A 22741-nucleotide genomic window follows, 5' to 3' on the forward strand; every position below is an offset into this window, starting at 1 on the left:
GGTATTTTAGTTATTCATGAGCACATACAATTTTTTCTAGCTATCCTATGCTAAAAAAATCATTAATTTATGTCACGAGGTTAACGTGATATCGTTTTGTTTTTATTCGCGTATTTATTTTAATTGTGCTTCCTCAATATCTTTGGAGCCTAGCTGTGGAGAGTAATGAAGTTTTCCTGTAGTGGCTATCTCACGGGACAGCTTCACTAATATTTGTTTTTCATTTAATTTGTATGGTACTTCGACTAAATTAATATGTATGGCTACTAAAAATAATACGTTTGAGGGTATCCTCATTAGACATAATACCTATCTATCGTGCAATGGAAAGACTTTTCCCTGGAGAAACCGTCTTGTTGATTATGGTTACCTTTACGACGGGTTGGCTAACAACTTTTTTAAGGTCGATTTCCAAGCAGGCCAATTTTTTTGTTTTCTCAACCTTCGATAATAATCATTACGCAAGTTATCAATTCTGAAAGAAATGGCCAAAAACAGCAGTATTTTGTGATTTGTGAAACAACGGCTCATACAATTGTAACCTACACGGCTTATTTTGTTTGTGTTTAAATTGCTCATTTGAGACGTTAAAAATCTGTTTTAGACATTTCTAACATGTGTTTAAAGCACTTGCATGAAATTCTTAGTTGCTAAAAAATAGCCTCTTTTGCTACGATGTTGAAAAGCTAACGTTCGAATTTCATTAAAAATGCTATGTATGTTCTTAAGATAACTTTCCTCCGTCACTAGATCTCATGTTGCCAGTTCATTTTCCAATTCAACGCTATTATTGAAGCTTAAGTCAAATTCACTCACGTCATGAGCTATGTTCGGCAAATGCTTGTACCTCATGATTTCTAATCCATTCTAGCTTATACATGTCGTTCTATATTTGTTTCATTTAAATTAAAAATTTTTTTAAACATTATTTTCTAGATCAATTTTATGTGATAGAAATTGAATGATATAATAGATATAAGAGTTGTAGACAAGCTTGTATAAATACTAACATTAAAACTACTAAAACTTCAGAAAGTAAGTATTCAAACATTTTTAATAATCTGAGTATGTGTTATCTTACGTATAGTCTCAAAAAATCGCCTGTTATTCAAATGACTATTTATCTAGTACAGTGATTTACTTTAAGTACATAAACAGAGTCATCTAACTGCCTGTAATCTAAGCCTCTATACATCTAATTTCCTTCAGCACACACAATTTCACAATTTACAATATATCTTTGCTTATTTACAGTTTCTGCCTACACCGCATTAAATAAAGTATAAATATCTACACTATTAACGATATAAGTGTGTTTACTGTGGTAGGTCAGTAGTGACATAAGAAAGAGGGAAAAAATTTCAATTAGAATTTCTGCGTATAAATAAATCATGAAAAAATTAATTGTCCTATATGTTAATGTCCTGACACTTAAAATTAATAAAATTATGTATGAGTAAAAAGTTTTTTTTTATATTTATTAACAGTAAACGTTACCAAACATAATTTTTTTGGCAACTTGAAAAAAATTTGTTTTTTCAGATACATAGCTGAACTATCAGATATGCAAATATCACAAGATAGGCAAGCCAAAATGTTGGAAAGCCTCATTAAACAACGAGATATGTATAAAAATATGTGTCAACAACATACAAAGTTAACAATAGTAACGGAAGATCAAGAAAATTCCAAATATTCCAACACTTCAGAAAAACTGACTACTGGGATTGAGCCTAAAAGCGTTGATGAAAACAATAAAATTGATTATGAATCAAGTCAGTGGAAAATTAAGTATCATGAAATGGAAGAAAAACTTAAATTAGTCAGTCAAGACCTTCAGATTTACAAGAAAGATAAAATGGCTCATGAGCGAATGCTAAATGATGAAATAGAAAGATTACGTATAGCAACTGAAAAATGTTCAGCGGATTGTTGCAGATATAGGGCTCAGCTAGATTCAGCTAATGAGAGATTTATTTTATTACAAGAAAATGTTACAACCTATAAAAACCAAATCAAAGTTTTGGAAGAAAAATGTAATAACTACAGCACTACCATTGGTAAGTGGCTTAATAAATACATTAGTTAGTAAACAATAGTTGCTTTCATAAAACTTTAAAAATAATGGGTAAAGTTTTTGATTCCTACAATTGTAAAATAAACATTAAAACTAAAAGACCAAAAAGACTAAAGACCGATTTGTTTTCATAAGAAAACAAACAAGGGTCCAAAAAAAAGTTGTAGATAAGAAGAAATAAATAAAATGATATTTTTTAGATTAGGATTCATTAAGTGTTCTTTAATACCAAAAATATATTTTTAAAAATTTCTGTTCATTGTTGTTAGTTTTTAAGTTATGTCATTCACAAACTGCAGATATATATAAAAATGCCAAGTTAATACAATTTTTTTCACTCCAATTTATTTTGTTTTTTGACGAGTAGCTGGGACAGTGGGGTTAAACAAAATCTCAAACAATTGTTTGAAATTTTACAGCAAGGTTGCCCAGAGTTCTTTTAACAACTTTCATCTGTATGTATAGATTTACTTTTGTCAAGACGTTGAGCGCTTAGAGCTACTTCAAATAAGCTTCTAAAACTTGTCGAATTCCGTCGTTTCTGTATAAGTATAAGGTTTTTTAACTGCATTACCTATCACAACTATCTTTTGGTATAGCTCTGCAAGTTAGTGTACTTAATCTATGGGTGATGTAGGTAGAGTGAAAGAGTGATATTCATAAAAATTATACTTATTGAACGAGTTTAGAATAATGTAAGACTTGAATACCATGAGACCCTAAAAATGAATTTTCATATTGAAAGTAAGAAAAACCTAGAACAGTCTCAAAAGCTATCTGCTAATCGTAAAATGATTTTAAGTTATATAGGGCGTAATCAGTCCCATAAGCCAAAACACTTAAAGTTACTATTGTATTATAATCAACGAAAATAATTTTATTTTTTTATTTTTGGTAAACAGGAGAGGAATAAAAAATTTTAATTTCAAGGAGATTAGTCTACAAAAGTCATGCTCCCTTATTATTGATCAATTGAGGTTGATGTTGGTCAGTGTCGATATTTTTTGGTCAATTAATACTGGTTATCAATTTTTAGTGGTCAGTCAAGGTGAGTTACGGTCATAAGTGGTTGTAAGTAAACATCTAAGGTTATTGTTAGACAATTCAAAATTATCAGTTCAGTTTTGATTGTTTTAAATTTAATCTTGACACAATGACTTCTCAAAGTCTCTTCTACAATGATCTCTAAAGATCAAAATCATAGTCTTATGAACAAATCTTATTACAATTTATTTATTTAAAAAACAAATAAAAGGTACTATTTAAACATTTTTTCTAGATGTAAACGTTTATGATTAGTGTCGCACTGCATACATTAATATCACGTCATCCTGAATGTCTCCCGTGTTGAAAATAAAACTTGAAACTCTCAGAGAAACATCTTACGTAGTACAAAAAAAAAACTTCATGAAAAAAAAAACTTGATATAATCTCTTTGTATTTACATATTTGTGAAAGTCAAACATGAATAAGCTTTAAACTTTTAAATATTCACTATATTTTAAAAAAGTTTTTGAATTCTGTTACTTTCTGAATGATAAAATTCTAAATGATATGGAAAGAAATATTCTAACATATTATTGTGTAGTCACTACTGCTTACCAAGGTGTTGATAAATCTGATAATGACATTTACATTAATTTTTCAATTAACGTTTTAAATAATATGAAAAATGGCCTTTCACCACATTAATTAAATAATAAAATTGGAGCAATAGTACTGTCGATAAAAAAATTAAGTATTAATGATGAACTTTGTAACAGTACATGATTAAAAATATCAAAAGTATATAATTTTAATATTAAAAAAAAATAATCTCAAATGAAAAAATTAGACATACAGGTTTTATACCTCGCATTATATTGTATTCAGAAAATAATTTCTCTCTACCTTTTGTTTCGTATAGAAAAAAATTTCCTTTAGTGTCAACATTTTTAATGATAATAAATAAATCTCAAAGTCAAAATATCGATTAAATGGGTCTGTATTAAAATGAACCTTTCTTTTCTCATGGTCAATTTCATGTATATATATATATATATATATATATATATATATATATATATATATATATATATATATATATATAAGGTATTCTTCGCGAACGAATGGCCCCCCTTCTTCAAATTTGCTTTAATTTATTTAAGTTCTGTAGGTAGTCAAAAGAAAGGTCTGAGCATCTAGTTTTCAATGCTGAGTGGCATATTATACATTGAGTCAACATTCCTGATCCAATCTGGCTGCCTGAACCACGTGACCTACAGATTTTCTTCAACAAAACTACTATAAATCTCGTGGTATTGACCCTGCAGAAGTCAAAAAGGCTTTAATAGAAAATCTTGAGCTCTTCTATCAAAAAAAGTATGAAGAAAATTTTTTGTCTGCTATAAAACTCGAAATCGCGGCAAAAACACGTGCCTTGTATGTTTTTTTTACTTAAACTACTAAGAAACTCATATTATAAATCCTACAGGGGTCTTAAAAGGCTTAAATGTAAAGTCTTAAGTTCTTCTATTAGATGTATAAAGAAAATTTGTTGTCTGCTATACAATCAAAAATTTTGGCAGAAATACGTGACCTACAGCTTTTTTACCATTAAGCTACGATAAGTCTCGTGGCATAAACCCCACAGGGGTCTATAAATGCTTAAATAAAAGGCCTTGAGCTCTTATATCAGAAGCTGTGTATTTCTTCTTAGCTGGAAAATCCAAAATGGTGGCAAAACACATGACCCACACCTAATTTTTACTAAAACTATCATGAATGTGTTGTATTAACCCGACTGGGGTCCACAGAGATTTAAATGACAGTTCTTAGTTTCATTCTCAGAAATCAATCTAAAAAAGCTCTTTGTAAGCCTTATAATTAAAAATGGCGTCAAAAACATGTGACATGTGCGTCTTTTTGAAAAATTTTAGAATAAGAAATTTTTTTTTGTTTCACTTAGGTCCTAATAAAGCTGCAATAATCATTCTTTATATATGATGATAAAGTAAACTTCGAAAATACATAATTGCTGTAAATTCAAACTTGAAATATCGTTGTAGTTCTGCATTGATGTATTAATGCTATGATACGAACAAATAGATGTGTTCTCCGAGTAGGGTATAGTTTTATGGTTTATATATTATTTATTGTCATTATGGTGTCATTAACCACGTTACTAGTATTTTCGGTACAAAACACATTCCAACAAACATTTTTTCAAGGTTTATTAGGATGTTTAGTAGCAGGAGAAAGATATACAATGTTATTCAAAATAAAAAGTATTATTTAATAGTATTTCGAACAAAATCGTGACCAAAAAGAAGTTGTATTTGAAATTCCTTGACCAACCCAATAACTGTTGCCAGATATTTGTATAACAATAAAAAGCAGAACTCATATTTTGAATCATGAAATTAGGAGCAGTTTGTCAATAATAATAAGTAAATTTTGCATTTTATAGCAGACAAAAAATTTTCTTTATACTTTTTTCGATAGATGAGCTAAAGACTTTTAACTAAAGCCTTTTTAGACGGCTGTAGGGCTTATGCCGCTTATTGAGAAAAATCTGTAGGTCACGTGTTTTTACAGCCATTTTAAATGTTATAGCAGACAAAAAAATTTCTTTTAAATATCTTTTGATAGAAGAGCTCAAGACCTTTTATTCAAGCCTTTTTAGACCCCTGTAAGGTTCATGCTGCGAGATTTATAGAAGTTTTCTTGAAAAAAAGCTCTTGGTCACGTCTTATTGCCGCTATTTTGGATTTTATAGCAGACAAAAAACTTCTTTTATACATCTGTTGATAGGAGAGCTCAAGACTTTTTATTCCAGCCTTTTAAGACTCCTGTAAGGTTTATGCTGCGAGATTTATAGTAGTTCTCTTGAAGAAAAGCTGTTTATCACATGTTATTGCTGCCATTTTAGATTTTATAGCAGACGAAAAATTTTTTTTATAGTTATTTTGATAAAGAAGCTTAAGACTTTTAATTTAAGCCATTTTTTACCCATGCAGAGTCGATACCACAAGGTTTATAGTAGTTTTATTGAACAAAATCTGTAGGTCACGTGGTTTAGGCAGCCATATTGAATCTGAAATGTTGACTCAATATATACGCCACTTGGCATTAAAAACTAGATGCTCAGACCTTTCTTTTGACTACCTGTAGAACCTAAATTAATCAAACCAATTTTGGATAAAGGGGGGTATTCGTTCACAAAGAATACCTCATATGTATAATAGTCTAGATACAGTATAATATAATGTCGAGATACAAAGATCCTCAAAATACTTTTATTCCGTCACAATTCAATGATTGCAGTACTATTAAAAACATTCTTCTGGAAGAAATTTTTGAAGCAGTTAGTAAAATATTCTAAAATATTGAATGTCAAATAATTACAAACAATTATTTAGCTCTGCCTTCCGTTAAAACTGAAGGTTGTGGACTGTAGTCTTACGCTTCTTTATAGGCCATAAGATCAGCAGACAGTCCAACTACTTGCTTACACATCAAAATTGAAAGCAAATTTAAGGTTTATATCTAGGTACATTTGTGTGTGTGTTTTCTCATATTACATAGTTGTTTGTATAGGTTATTCCTTATAACTCCTTCTCTCACTACAGACCCTCCATATAATAAGGTAAAATTCGCTTGATTTCTTCATTATTTTTATGTATTTGGTCTTTTTTTTAAAAACCCTCATAGACCCTCCACCGCTCTGTCGCACGATTTTTGTTGCTCTCCCACCAAATCTCTACTTACCTTCACAAACCCCCTGCACATTTTTGTTGTCCCCTTACCTATGACCTATCTATATACGTACCCTTCACCTATATAAGTCAGTATGAAAATGATTCTTACAACGTTGGCACTACTGTGTTTCGCTATTTTCAAGGGTTCCAATGGATAAAGCAGTAGCAAACCAGAAACTGGTAGCTTTTTTCTTATCATAAAAATATTTCCTCGCACGACAGATGTAAAATGTTGAATTTTTAATCAAAATGTAAGAAAAAAAAAATTTTTAAATCAATGAAAAGTTACATTTTTTAAAAGTAATATTAACCTTACCTTTTTTCTATTCAAGAATAGAAATAGAAAAAAATGATATAAGAAAATTGTGTTATAACTCTATAAATATATAAGCATTAAAAGAAAGTCTTACTATTTTAACCAGTGCTGTAATAGAAGCAAAGTTTTTTTATGGTTACACTACATACTAAATGTTAGTTCACATCTTGGTCAGTGGTGGTGCTGAGCTCTGCTTGGCTTGACTGACATACTGCTGGAAGGTTGCGTTTAGCATCAAACTTTTGATCATTATAACCAGTACTAGAGTTAAATTGTTAAGCATCGCAAGGGGCGCTGTGGGTGGATAAAATTGGATAAACTTTAAACACAATTCTTAGTTACGTACATTGTATCAAATAACACAGAATCAACATATCTGAATAGAAAATTTATTTTAAATATATAAAAAATATGAAATTTATATGATTCATAGGTTTCTGTACTATTTCCAATTATTTATGGTCCTCACAATATTATGTAACTTCTTTATCAAAAAAAAATATTTATAATAAATTCCAAGTCGTTATTTAGAGCTTGCACAGCGTTTAGAGCTGAAAACTAGGTTTCTGCTGACACAAAAACAATGAGTAAACAAAGATTGAAAAGTTTTTTTTAAATTAGACATCACTGATGTAAAAGAATCCACAAAAGAAATATATTTTCATCGAGTAGATAGCTTTAGACGTCCATCGAGCATGATATGCTCAAGGTTTATAGATCTTAAAATATTCCGGAGATGTTCCTTAAAAAATAAAACGATTCAAGTAGCGCCTTATTATAATGAGATTTCTGTTTTTTCAAATACCTTTTTGCAAAATTTATGACCTCCTTTTTTCGCCGAAATAACGATGAGTGCAGATCTTAAAGTTTATTAACGTTGTATTTTGCTGGATCTTAATTAGGCCACTTATCAAGAAATCTCTTAAATAATGGATTAACTGGTCGTTTAGTTCCAAGAAGTTTTAATTTAAAGACTCACGCCAAAGTGAGCTCATAAATATGGTGACGATAAGGTTAATACAATATACTTGTATCGAGAAAGTGCTTAAGAATAGTCACAGCACCATTTACTATTCCTAAATTCGAATTTGTTGTATCAGATATTAAGCTTTTACTTTGTCTTTTAGATCCCAATCATTTAAGGCTTTGAAAATAGCATTAGCTTGTGTAATATTTTTTCCATCAGGAAGTGCCATTTATTAAATTTTTTTTCTAATTTACCTTTGCTAACAAGATTAGGTAAGCCTCTGATTCTAAAAAAATATAAATAACTCATAACATTTGTTTTTATTTATAGATTAAAGGTCAATATATTATTATTTACGTTATATAATTTAATAATTTTTGAAGTTAGTTCTTATAAAGCATCATTATTCATGATAATGTAAGTAATTATGAAATACGCACCGACAAGCACTAGTGATAACGTTACAATATTATTAATTAAAACTAAATTTGCCTGTTTATTTCAAGTAGTTATATCATTTTTCATTAAAAAGTAACTTACGAATCTAGAACTCAATTGATATACTTGAAAAAACCGAAGTACAACAAAAATTTTGTTTTTCAGAAAAAATGTATCAAAAAATACTTTACCGCGTTCATCAGCCATCTCATAAAAAATCAGTCTTTCTAGTGCTACCTTTAAATTTAATGTTTTGCTCTGAATCCGAAGACATTGAACCTAGAGAAATTTCTGTATTTTTTAAATCTGAAAAATCATTCAATTTAAAATAAAATCTTTATTGCAAATCTTAACAAAATAAATTTATTTTAAAACTTGTATATATCTGTATCAAACGTAATTTTATAAACAAAATCTGCTACATATGATTTTAATCCTATTGATACCTGGTATATGAGAAAATCTTTTTGTTCATCAGTTATAATCTTAAAAACATTACCATGTGCCACATAAAAAGCTTTTTTGATATACTATCCTTAACAGTTAAGTTTATGTCTGGTATTGACAAAAAGAACTGTTAACATTTTTTTTGTTTTTGGGTAACTTATTACCAACAATTTGTGGCACGGAATCACCAATTACATAAATATTATTCACTTATATAGTGGAAGATTTGTCAATGTGTGTATCCAAAAAAACCTAAAAATAGAATTTTACCAAGTTTACATACAAATAAATAAAACTTACTATTAACACACCTGTACATACACCTGTAAAATACTAGTTTTTTAAAATGTAGTAAATTCATAAGTTAATGTTTATTATTGAAATTTATGAATTTGCAGTTATAAATCTCAAAATAATTCAAATTAAATTTTACTAAATTGTAACTTAAATATTAGCACTCAATCATTGCACTTCACAATACACTTTGATTAAAAAATTGATCAAAAAGAAATTGATTAAACATTATTATAAGTAATATAACATTTAAAAATAGTAAAAAGTTAGAATGTAAGTTATTTTGCAATTATAAGCCTTAAGGTTTGATAACCTTAACAAAACAGACTACAGTCAATTACAAGAAATGGAAATATGAGGAAAAAGCTCAAAATTTCCAACACAAAGCTTGGTGTTTTTTTTTTTTTTTTTTCTCCAAAAATTCATAGCTTCTGATAAGAAAAACATATACAGATTAAACAATATCAGCAGCGTAGAAAAAGAGTTATAGAACATAGGAAAACTATAGAATAACCTCTTTTATCGCCAAACTGGCTAGAAAATTGAAGGTAAAGTGAATTTTGTGTAGGTCTGCAATACTTAGGGCTATAACTCGCAAATAAAAATTGTTATGCTTACATACGATCGATAAATTAGTACTCAATTATGTGTTTATACTCTTTACAGTCCTATGACCCTGATTGAAGTTTATTTTTGCGAACCTTACCTTGGAGAAAATAAAATTCTAGTAATGACTGTTATTTTTACCAAATTTCTAGTAGAAATTATTTTATTTACTTTTTTTTCGCTGTCCGTTTATAAAAAAATAGTACATGACTTATATTACATTCTACTGGAGGGGCAAAGCAAAAATTATGATAAATTTTGTCTAAAGTATTGTTTTCTATCCTAAAGAATTTAAAATTATAAAAAAGAAAAATTTGAAGGTTGTTTTTAGTATAATTTCCAATAAAAATTTTCAGAAATTATAAAAAAAACGCATTTTAACACTTATTGTAGATATTCATAAAAATATAAAACGTATTTAAGATAAAAACAAACCACTTGAACAATGTCCAAGCAAGTTATAACTTTCTCAAACTATTTTTGCAACATAATGTTGATGAACATTAAAAAAAAAATTCAATAATATAAACTAGTAATATAACTTAGGTGTCTCGGGTGATTTTTATCGGCTTCATCAAAACCTCTAAAATTCTAGAATTATGTACATAGAGTATGCCAAATTTATTTGCGATGAGAAAATACTGGAGTCAATCGCTTAATTTTTTCGCAAATCTCTACTGAAAATCCACCAATTTAACAGTTACTCTTATAAACAGTGGTCACAAGATCAAAGATATCTTCGGAAATCTTTGATTAACCTCAAAAATTTAAAATAGTTCTTGTGTATTTTTTTACAAAGAATCTATTAAATTCTTAAAAATACAGCGTCAACGACTTTACTTAAGAGGAAATCAGAAGAAAAGTATGAAATGTTTATTTGGCTTGCCTCGCAACATCTCCCAATTTTCACTATTATAATTTCACCGTACTTTTTTGGCAATTTCTTGATCTTGTTCTTTGGTGTCATCGAAATAAACATATTAATTGAAAAATTTACCGTCGAAAAGCGTTGATTTTTTAAGGGCCCTTATGGCATCCTACCTAAGGTACGGTACCAACTGCCCAAGCCGCCTCAAAATGTAACAAGCATATCAGAAAACATTTCAAAAAACGCCCGTCACTTTAAATATAATGAATTGATTTTTGCAGCTGAATATTATCAATGTATATTTGTTTGTAATGTTTAACGCAATTCTAAGGTGTTTAAACTCGACCAAAGAATTTTTTTTTAAAACAGATTGACACATAGCTGTTTTATGTAGAAATTAATATTTTTTTACCTTAAATAGGTTAATGATTAGAAAATTTAAAACATTATGTGTTACTTCTTGCATGGTAACACTATAGCGAAGGGCCTAAGGTATGATAGGTCGAGTAGTTTTGAAATGTGTAGGAAACATCCATACACACAGACATTATTATTTGTATACATAGATCCATACGTAAACGTAATTTTTTTCTTAACTTCTTCCTTTGTGTTTTGTGAATAAATGTGGCACTCTGCTTGCCATTTTTTCTCGTTGAATAATTATATTTTTATTTAATATTAGGAAGTTATCATAAAAAAATTCTTAAGGTTTTAAAGTTGTGGATGAATTAAGACAATACTTAATGAGCGGTGGCGAGCCAATGACCAAAAAGCCACGTAGAGGAAGGTATCTTAAGATAAGTTTTAGTTAAACTTTCTTTGTCTCACATACTATGGGGTAGGCACTTGCTGACTTCATGTGTTTAGGCTTAGCGGCTCGCTTCGAATGTCACTCGGCACTTCCGAGAGCTACGAAGTACAGTCAACTTTGTTAAGTGATGACTTTCGTTAAGAATGACTCTTCTAAGAGTCTTAAAATTTTATCATTAGAAAAAAAATGTCTTCCCTCCTTGAAAATATTACCTTTCTAAGCGTATTTCTATTAAAAATAGTTTTAAATAAAGATATTTTTATGATCGTGTGTATATATATATATATATATATATAATTATGTTTGTGATCTTCTTTTCTTTTTTTAATACTTACACATGATGATGCATAAGATTGTCAATGTAAAGTAAATAATCTAATGTAATATTATAAAAAAGTAATACTTAATTAATCTGTAAAGTTATTACATATATTTAGCGGTGTGCAAAACGAAAAGAATAATAATAGGATTAGTCATTAAATAATGTATTTTTTTTTTATAATTCTGTGTACAAAAACATATTATTTGTCATTGCAGGTTTTTTTGTTGTTGAAGTTATTAAGTCTTCCTTCTCCTTTCGTTGTCTGATCGTCAATTTATTTAACATGTTGATAAAATGCAGGTTGTAGATTTGTTGCGACACCAGTTTTAAGGCATAATCTGTAGTGCCAATCATATTTCACTTTGCTGACGCTGTCTTTGCACACAGAGAAAATTTTCTCCATTCTTTTTCGCATTTTGCACAGAAAGCTATGAACTTCAAAATTTTGCCTTATGTGTTACATTTCTTTACGAAAGATCGTCGAAGGATCGTCGTTTCTGATTTGCCATGATCATTATTTATTGAAAATTGGACTGCGTGAGTCCATTAAGAACTCTCATACGTATTTGACTCCTTTTTACAATACGTAGCGAAGACCATGTACATAATCTTCCCCTCACTTTGTTAATTATCCAAAAGATAGTATTTGATGTTGCTAAAAAAGCTGTCATTATTGACTTTGTCCACTCTTTTGGTGCTATCATTACTGGCACATTTGCCATTAATTGAGGAGGAAAGACGTTAGATTTTTAAGTTAACTGCATTAACGTATTTTTACTAGTATTCGTGTTCTTCGGTTTTTCTACTTTCGAATCATTTGACTGCTGAGTAATGCAATGAACTATTGTGCATCGTATGTTCTCCGCCCACTTAGCATTTTTATACATTTTTGTTTAAAAAATAGATATTCTTAATTGGATATTTGAGTTTAAAAAATTTAACGGTATAATTGACACTGTAAGATTTTTTTATAATCATGCATATCTTCTTTCCATTACGAATTACTTTCACAAATCATAATTTTAGAGCAGTTCCTTTTCATAGCTATTTCTGGAGATTTCTTTAGTTGTTGCAATTTTAATTATCTAGTTCCTAAGTTTGGGCGTCTATCATCGCTTGTAGTGACGGCATTATTTTTAGCTTTTTTACAGCTGTTTCAGCTTCTTGGGATGAATAAAAGATAGCTGCATAGCTAGAGTACTTCAAAGCATGTGCTTGTTCTTCTAGAGATTGTACGGTTCTATAGCGTCCTAAAAATTTTTTTTATTATTAGTTGACTATATGTTCCCTGGAGTAATAAATCAAGACTTCGTTCGTTTGCTTCTACTTTTACTATGCTGGGTCCTTGGCTGGTTATAATGAATGTGTAAGTGTAGTGTAAATATGTACACTAACAGTTTTAAAATAACACATGTGTTTGTACGAGTGTTGTTATGGTATACTTCGTGCTGTTAATAATTGGGAAGATTTGGAAGTTATTTATTTAGAAGATTGATAAAAGGCATACGGAGAACATTTCACCAACGTTATTCTCTCAAAATAATTTCTAATATATTGTCTGTAATTATGAATATAGCGTAAGCGTGTGATGTTAATATTTTGCCTAGTAACAAATGCTCAATATTGTGCTTTTATTTTTAAAAATTAGACGGTAAGGAGAATTGAAAAATGGGATGATGTAATGTCCGTATTTGCAAATATAATTTCAATACATGATGTTAACAACTGCACTTGGTATAAATTTGCTCATTGTTTTTATAAAGCTGAAAATTAGAATCTTGGAACCAATTAACGTTTTTTGACGTAAAATATAGATTGTTTAATGGTAAGGTTCTGTTATTGTATTACTCTTCCAAATACTAGTTTAGAAGGCGTAAAATTTATTGCTGTGTTTACACTCGTATTACATGCAAAAGCTGAAAAGTTGGCCAAATTGCCCCAGTCATCATAAGTTTCAGAATAAGTTCTTATAAAGTCAGCTAGGGTGGCATGACTTCTCTCTAGTGCTCCGTCCGTTTGAAAATGACATGCTTACGTAGTCAGATGATTGGTCATTGTTAACTAGTAGCAATCACTATTGGGTGTCATTCTTAATTCGCCCACAATATCAATGCAAACTTTATCAAAAGCTTTAATAGAGATGTCTCTTAGTACTAAGGGTTATCTGTTTTTATTTTTCCATTCTTTCTTTTCTTGACATTTGCTACATTTACGGACATAATTCAGAATATCATTTTTTATTCCAGGTTAATAATGTTATCGATAAGTTAGGTTTATTTCCTCATGTCCTCTGACAGGACTGTCATACAGCGTTTGTATTGTTCAACTACATTCTAAAACTTTAAGGAAATCAACTTCACCATAACAGACAGTGATTTGTATTGTCATTTCATCAAATATTGTTAAAAACATTTTTGTTATTAACTCAGGTTCGAGTTTCTTTGTAAGATCTTCCTTTTTTGGAATTCGAAAAGTTTCAAGATTTTCTCTACATAATATTTTCCTAAGTGATTAAAAAACCTCTCTTCCAAATTTCTAATGTTATTACGTCAGTAGGTGTTTCACTAATAATTCCTCTTTTGGTTTGTTTGATCTTGAATAATTGAAGTCCTATGCACCTATTGATCTCAATAGTCTTAAGACATAGGACTGGTTGACAATTTTTGTAAATAGAAATAACTTTATTGTCTCTCTTGTGTGTTGGACAATATCTACTAGTAATTACGTTGTTTACTAGTTTTGCTTTATTTACGTTCCTATAATTGTTGGTAATACTGCTGCTGTCACAAAGACTTACGTACACTTTTTCGTATTATTGTTTGTATCGATTGATAGGTTTTAAAGGTTATATGTCTAATACAGCATTAAGTCAGGTGCAGTCCTTCAATTTAATTATTTATTTCTACTATGTCCATTTAGATTCATGTTTCTCCCATCAAAGTATTTCAAGGGTCCTTCTGTCATCTGTTCCAATTCGGGTGCTTTAAACACCTATATATTATAGCGATTCTTTCATTAAATACAGAATCATCGAATCAATATATCTTGAATTTCAGAATCTGGTTTATATCCATCAGAAAATCTAGTTACTCATAAAATGTCTGCATCCGCTGTTTGGGTTCATCGTCATCATTAGTTTTGTTCTAATATTCTGAAAGACTTCGAATAAATTCGTCTGTTAAGTTTTGTATTTATAGATGAGTAACGTTATTAATAATACTTATCGTAGTGTTACATTGATCTTAAAAAACATTATCATCTAAGTCTACACTTAGTAAAATTGGTGTAACAGATATTTCAGTTTGTCACGTCAGTGTCTGAGTCAGTATCAGTATTATTCAAGTCTAAGCATGCTTTAGTCAGTTCCTGTTGTAATCTACTTCATCTAGTGTCATACACTGGTGGTTATTTCCTCTGAAGATTTTTAGTTTCGCTTGGTTCCTTCTAAAAAAACGTGCTTGTTCTTATCAATGTGCCAAGAATAATTATGTCTCTAATTTTTAGTTGTGGTATTTCTGTATTTTTGGATTTTTTTGGTTATATTCTAGTATTTCTAAATCATTAGACTGAGATTTTAATTTGGGACAGTATATTTCTAATTAGGCGGGCTCTCTCAAAGTATTTTTGGTCTCCTTTTTTAATATGTTGGGTGTAGTAGTTTTTGTTTTAATCCTTTGAGAAATTATACAATGATGTGATTTCACTCATTTTATTTTGGTTTTTGAACGAATTGGTTGTTCTGGACGCCTGGCCCATTGAGATACATATGTTCCCGATTTAGATATACTTTTAGTTTTCATTATCGTTTTCATTACCTCCTTATAAGTTGCTCGCGATGTTTTAGGTTTGGTGGTTGTTAACTAAGATGTAACCGTTTCATTTCTCTGATTTTTAAATTCTATTTATTTGTATCTCCTATTATTTTTTTACAAATCATCATTACTCTTAACAATGTTAATCCGTCATTTATGTAATTTTCTGCATATAAAAATGGTCCTATAGGGTTATTAGATAATGCATCCGCGTTGGTATCGAGTTTTCTGTGCTTATATCAAAAAGTGTATTCATAAAATCATTAAATTTAAACATCCAACACACTAAACGCTGTTCTGGATGTTTTCTAGGATGCCTCCAATTAAATGGCTCATAATCGGCTACAAGAATAAATTTGTCTTCTAAAAATTAGGAACGGAAGTAATGCATGGCATACAACGCTGCCAAAAATTCTTTTTGGGTCGTTAAATAACTTATTTTAGCCTTATTTAAAGTTTTTGAAAGATAACTGACGGGGTGACTAAATCCTTTTTTTCTTGACACAATACCACTTTAATGGCATAGTTAAAAGCGACTATTATTAATTTAAATGACTTGCTGAAGTCAGAAAATTTAAGTATAGGTTCTTTACTGCCGAATTTTTTAGGGCTCTTTACCTTGTGGTGCTCCAAAATAAAGTGCTATCTATCATTTATCACCCTTATCTTGAATTGTGGTAGCATACACACTGGTTGTTTGGGTTTCTCGTCTCTATCTTTGCTGGCCGAACGGTTTAGTGAGCATCAGTGTTGCAGATTTACCAAGCGTGTTGCTGGAGATTGATACCCAAAGACGTGCCCACACATGCACCATCTTCTAGAGGAGTCAATTATGGTGGTGTTTTTCTCGGTACCTAAGTAAGCGCCATCTTGGGGATATTTGCCGTTGGCAGAGTTCAGAGGTGCTTGGTGGAACCTACCTCATCACAGACATATCCATCTGTTAGGCCACCTAACATATTGGCTGCAAGTGTTTTCTACTTTTTTGGTGGTATCAGGTATTGCTTTTGGCGTTGGCCAAATAACATAATGTATTTTCTGCTACATAAGATGAATTTGTACAAAATTAATGATAGCTACTTATTAACGTATTAAACTGTATTGTTAGAGTCGGTGCAAAAAAGTGATGGTAATGCTAAACACTAAGGTCTGCATTGTATACTTGCACCCTATAGCAAACGGTAGAAAATTATGCTCTACGTGTAGAAAATCATGTCTCGAAGTTTATGACTACCTGAGCTAGTAGAGTTGTGTGGTTATTATTTTATTGCCTCAAGTGCAAAATCTGCAGAGGCTTCTGAAATTTGGGTTAATTGCAGACCCAATCCACTGCACGAACGTATTTGATGTACTGATTGCAAACAGAATCTCAGAGTATCTGTAAAGCAACAGTTTGTTGTCAAGTTGTTGCAGTCTGATTTTCGAAAGATCAGAGGGACACAATCACCCTCCTTAAAGCTAAGAGATGACATTCGTGTCGGGATGGAGCTTACGTAGGTGATCATACATTTATTGTCGAAGGCCCTTCGATTCTGTGAGTCATGCGACGCTTCTGACAGCCATGAGTGGGTTAGTATTTGCTGAGAGCACCTTACTCCAGTTTTTTAGTTATTTAACGAGTTTGACCCCCGCTGTTATTGGTTCAAACAACTCGTGAAATGACTTTTTTAAAGATACATCTGGGCCATCACAGAAGAGTCTGAAGTTTCGAGCGCTCGGTCAGAGCATTTAACGACAAAACCTTCTATAATAACATTAAAATAGCTGCAAAAACTAAGAAACGCGAGAAAATCATCGAAAAAATTTTTCTTAAATTTTGAACTGGAAAAACTAAGCCAACGTTATTTTAGTCGTTAAATTTTTTTTTATTTTTAAAAAATCTCTAGGTGAGCGCTCGAAACTTAAGACTCATCACCACAGGGGCTTTTTACTTTTCCTAATTATTAATAAAACAATTTCGACTTTTTTATTACTCAACGGGTATTTTATTTTCTGATGACTTACAAATATATCGGTCGTGATATCGTTCAATGTCAAATTGTTCAATAATGGTATGGGTTGAGCAATTGACCATGGTAAATGGGCTCGAGTTTAATCATCGGAAACTACAAGCGATCTTCGTGGGCACATGTCAGAACCTTATGCGCATAAATGTTGACACACTTTTACCTTGGGCAGGTGAGCATAAGGTTCCCTTTGTTAAAAAAGTAAAGATCCTTGGCGTTACACTTGCTGATGACTTGAGCTAAAACGCACATGTAATCTCGGGCCATCTATTCTAGGGTACATAGGGTACTTAATAACCTGCGGTACAAGGTGGAATTAATGCCGAGATCTTTTAAGGCGATGCTTGTGTCCAGCTTTGTCGTCCCACTCTTTGACTATACATGCTTGGTGTATGGAAACCTATCGAAGTACCTCTCTGTAAAGTTGTATAAACTTTTTATACTTTAATAAGGTTTATTTTTTGATTTGAGGTGAGAGGTATCGTAAAGCAGTATTATGAGAAGCTTAGATGGCTACATCACAGTAGTAGGTGCGATTATTTTTTAGCTGCAGTGACATATAGAACGTACTATACGTAGAAGCAAAAATATTCCAGTATTCATTAGGCTGAGGGGCTCGCTCGAATTGTTTAAAGCGACATGTTATCGTTGTATGTTAACTCAAGCACAAAAGTAAATAGGGAAAAAGCTATGAGCTGTAAGTTATGGGTGTTATAAGATTAAGTTAAATAGTATCGTGTTGTTATTTTAACCTCACAAGCTCTGTGATCTGATCTTCATTGCTGTACTCTTTAAATATTGGATCACTCATCATAACCAAAAAGATGCTGTAAGTTTTTTGGTAGTCCAATTTCTGACGTGAATCTAGTATGCTATAAAAAATGTACCATAGCAGCCACATAATAGTATCAGCCAACTGTTCCGTTACCCTTGGTTTATTTTCAACAGTAACGTTGAATCCCTGGCATGCAAATCACCAAAGGTTTTTGGTAAATTTTTTGCATGATTTATATTAGAGTTATTTAAATATGGACTGTGTTTAGTATAAAGGCCATGGAGCATGAGATGAATAATTGATTCAGTTAGCTTCTTATTACGTCTAATTATTTTGGCCGATATAATTTTTTCGGTCTGTGCAGGTGTATAAGTTTGTAATCAAGATGAGGTAGTTCATATTCTTGAAATTTATATGTGTTAACGTAAGCTGATACTTAACCACAAATCACACAAGTAATACCACACGAAATTTATTGTAACTTTATTCAATTCAACTGTTATATTAGGTATGTCATTTGAAGTGGTAGTTTTTAGAAATTTATGTAAAACCAATTTTAACTTATTTTATTTTGGATAACGTGTTGTTGTAATAAGGGTTCACCACGTTTCTGACAATTGCTATAAACTTTCGTAACATTCGGTTCTAGTTTTTTTTTAAATTGTTTTTCTATTAATTTAACTGATTACTCTCGATGATAATACAAAAATAAATTAAAAATTGAGTTAACCTTCCCTCAAACAACAAGGGATTAAAATTTTTTTCGTTATGAGGATAGGATACTCTATAGAAGTACAACTGTAAAAGAGAAAAATGTCTATCTTCATCATTATAATTTTTTTAGTAATAAGTACTCCGTTTTTAATTATCTGACAGAAACAACAATAAGAAAACTATATGATTTACGAAATGAGTGAAGTCAGATACGTTTCTTTTAATAATTATTCGGTAATTCTTTCAGAAATACGCAATGGTCGAAGATTTCTGGTCATCCTGAGTTTCAGTATAACAAATAAGTTCTAAGATAATTAGTTCAGTGAATAGGAGTGCGGAGTATGAGGTAGGGGTAAAAACCCTACTGGTATTTCTGTGTAACCAAAACTTCCTATAAAAAATAATATTTAACAATATGACTAATTCTTTTACACATCGAACAGATTTTGACCTTTACTTCTCTAAATCGGCTGAAAATTTTTTTCAGTTTCTATACTGAAAAATGAGAGATACGTGTTCGAGGAATTTTTTTTCATCGCTTATTTTCGATTTTATAAGTTATAGCAAACTTCATAATAGAGTTTGAAGACTCATTTTAAACAATGTATAGCTCCGAATCCTTAAGAGCTACAAAATTTTCACTAATGGCACTGTTGTAGCTGAACAGTTGAAAAAAATTGAAAAAAAAAATTATCAACTAATTAATATTAATAATAACAGTTTAATTATTTTAATCGTATTTTTTGAACCCCCCTCTCCCCCCCAAAATAAATCAAGTTTTTATTACAATTATCATATTCTGCGTCAAATTTCACGTGAAAATCATATTTTTAAAATATGGAGACTTTTCAATTGTTATGGTTAAAATATTGATGTATGTAGCGCGTAATGGTAAAAAAACTGTTATTTGAGTATAAAATGACATCTGTACCTCGTATTAAAAAAAAGTAAATGTAAAAGTTGTAGATAATTAAAGAATCTACAACTTCTGTGTTAACCATTTGTCAGTTTAACCTCAAAATTTTATCATGCAACAAAGGGAGAAATCACCATTTCATTATTTATTTAGTATAAATTTTCGTTAAAATTATTTAATGAGTGATTTGTTCTCCAATTTTATCTTTTGAATTATGAAAAACAAATTTTCATTAAAGAAAAAAAAAATATTAGTAACCACTAGGTAAAAAAATAATAATAACAATGCTCGACGTAACATCAATACGTAAACTGTTTTTTGTTCCTTAAATTGTTTATTGCTTCTTGGTTTTTTATTGTTTTATTAATTGTCTGCTATTATATGAACAATAGATTTTTCATCTATTCGATTTTTTGAAATTTTAAAATTTCGCGGGGAAGCCTGCCTACAGTACTTCCTATGATTCAAAGTGTTACCCACGATACTCGCGTACATTCCCCGTACTACAAGTTCATTAGCTGTGCGTTTATTTTAGTCCGCTACCAAGACATTTTCTCACTCGTTGTAATTAAAAGTTAAATAATTTTTACTTTGTAACAATGCCATGAAAAGAGGCATATAAAATTTAAAATACTAGTTACCGATAAGACAGATGTTTTAATCCTTTTAATCTCAAACATTCAACAACAAACACTTCTGATTTGAGGACAGTAAATGAAAACTAACTTTTGAAACTGGACTTGGCAATTTCGTCCGATGCATAATAAAAAATCAAAGTTGAAAAAAGAAAATACAAAAGAGAGTTAAAACAAACTATTAGAATTGGTATGTATAATATTTTGATTGTTACATTGTGTGTAGACATACCTAACCTCTCGGAGAATTTTATGTCTATGTTTTAGTTTAATTTTTTTTTTTAGATGCTACGAAAAGAGGATTCTTCAAGTAAAGAATCTTATAACAATAAAAGAATATAAAAGTTAAGAGCAGTGACGGTACACTTGGATTTTTGGGAGATAATCCATCTTTGCAAAGTAAACGAGTGGATTTTTTTAACAAAGGATTAAGCTTCATAGGATCTTCGCCCATCAAAAACCAAAAACTATCGTCGGAAAGGTATTTAGAAGAAAAATAAAAACAAATATTGTCCGTAGTGACTAAAAAAATTTCAATTTGAGCCGAAATGATCCAGATAATCTTGAAGCAGATGACGAGTCCTCGATAATAAGTGCTTAACAAGAAAGTTTCAATACTTCGGCTGACCGCGTTCATAAAATTAAAATTTTGACTTTTTTTCGATCGTGGTCTTAAGAAAAAATTGAGGACACATTTCTATCCGCAACTTGTCACATGATAGGCACAGCAAAAAACGTCGCTCGAGGTAAGGGATTAACTGGAGATCCAAACCCAAAACAACATCCATCTGTAGATAATAATGTTATCGATACAACTGTTAGCTTGTGCCAGTCTGACGACTACACTCAATACATGACCGGAAAAAAAGATTGCATTTCGATAAAAGTAGACCGCAAATCAGTACCTTTTCAAAAAAGACTAGTATTAAATAATTTAAAAGAATTGTAAGAAATTTTTACTAGTACGTATCCAACTATGAAATAAAGTTTCTTAAAGTTTGCTAGCTTAAGGCCGTAATATTGTGTTTTGGCAGGTGCTTCTGGTACACACTCTGTTTGTGTATGTTCTATACATAAAAATGTTAGTTTATTAGTAAGTGGTGCTAATTTTAATCACTTACTTCCGGTTCTGAGCTGCCTTTGATCAATTATAAGGATTGTTTGGATCGTATGATCTGCAAAAATAAAACGACTGATTGTTATTCAAATTCTTGTCAGAAGTGCCCAGGCGTGACGAATGTTATTGAGCAACGGGAGGAAATTTTTGAAGAAAGTCTTGAAATTGTTACCTACAAACAATGGGTTACGGTTGAAAGAACCTTATTGCAGACCCTAATATCTCCAGTTAAAAAATTTTTACGTAAGTTAAGTGACAGTTTGCAAAAAATGTTGATTTATTCATTTTTGCTTAACAAACAAAGGGATTTTTTAAATGAGATGAAAAATAAACTGAGAGAAAACGAGTGTATCATGATTTGCGACTTCTCAGAAAATTATGCTTTCATAATTCAAAATTCGGTTCAGGGTATACATTAGAACAACGATCAGGCAACCGTACACCCATTTTTAATTCATTATAGGAATAACTTGGACGAATTAAAATTTTCAAGTTTTGTTAGCATTTCTAAATGCCTACAGCATGGCACTATTGGCGTACATCTATACCAAAAGCAGTCGATTAAATTTATTAAAACAAATTCACCGTGTATTTATAAAATAATATACATGTCTGACGGTGGAAGTGGACAGTATAAAAACAAAAAGAACTTCATTAATCTCACTTATAACTTTAAAGACTTTAAAATAGCAGTAGAGTGGCATTTTTTTCCTACTTCACATAGTAAGGGGCCATACGACGGAATAGGTGGGACTGTAAAACGACTAGCTGCCAGAGCAAGTCTCGAGAGAATTAACAATCGCATTCGAAAGCCGCAAGTACTTTTTGATTGGACCACAGAATCACTGCCAAATATTACTTGTCGTTATTCTACAAATGAT

The 22741-nt window shown here is 30.6% G+C and overlaps 1 protein-coding gene across 2 annotated transcripts in view; it reads left to right on the forward strand.

Moving 5' to 3' along the window:
* Nucleotides 1-22741, forward strand: part of Mgtor (nuclear basket protein megator) — a 447637-nt gene that overhangs the window by 166176 nt on the left and 258720 nt on the right. For both annotated transcript variants that reach the window (XM_014352167.2, XM_089595083.1), the window contains exon 6: nucleotides 1543-2060. In XM_014352167.2, coding sequence (XP_014207653.2) covers nucleotides 1543-2060 — 518 coding nt within the window. The remainder of the gene's footprint in view (nucleotides 1-1542; nucleotides 2061-22741) is intronic.

Source organism: Copidosoma floridanum, unplaced genomic scaffold (genome assembly GCF_036245765.1).
Source record: "Copidosoma floridanum isolate Cflo_tuat_1 unplaced genomic scaffold, Cflo_Japanese_pri ptg000024l, whole genome shotgun sequence".
Classification (NCBI taxonomy): domain Eukaryota; kingdom Metazoa; phylum Arthropoda; class Insecta; order Hymenoptera; family Encyrtidae; genus Copidosoma; species Copidosoma floridanum.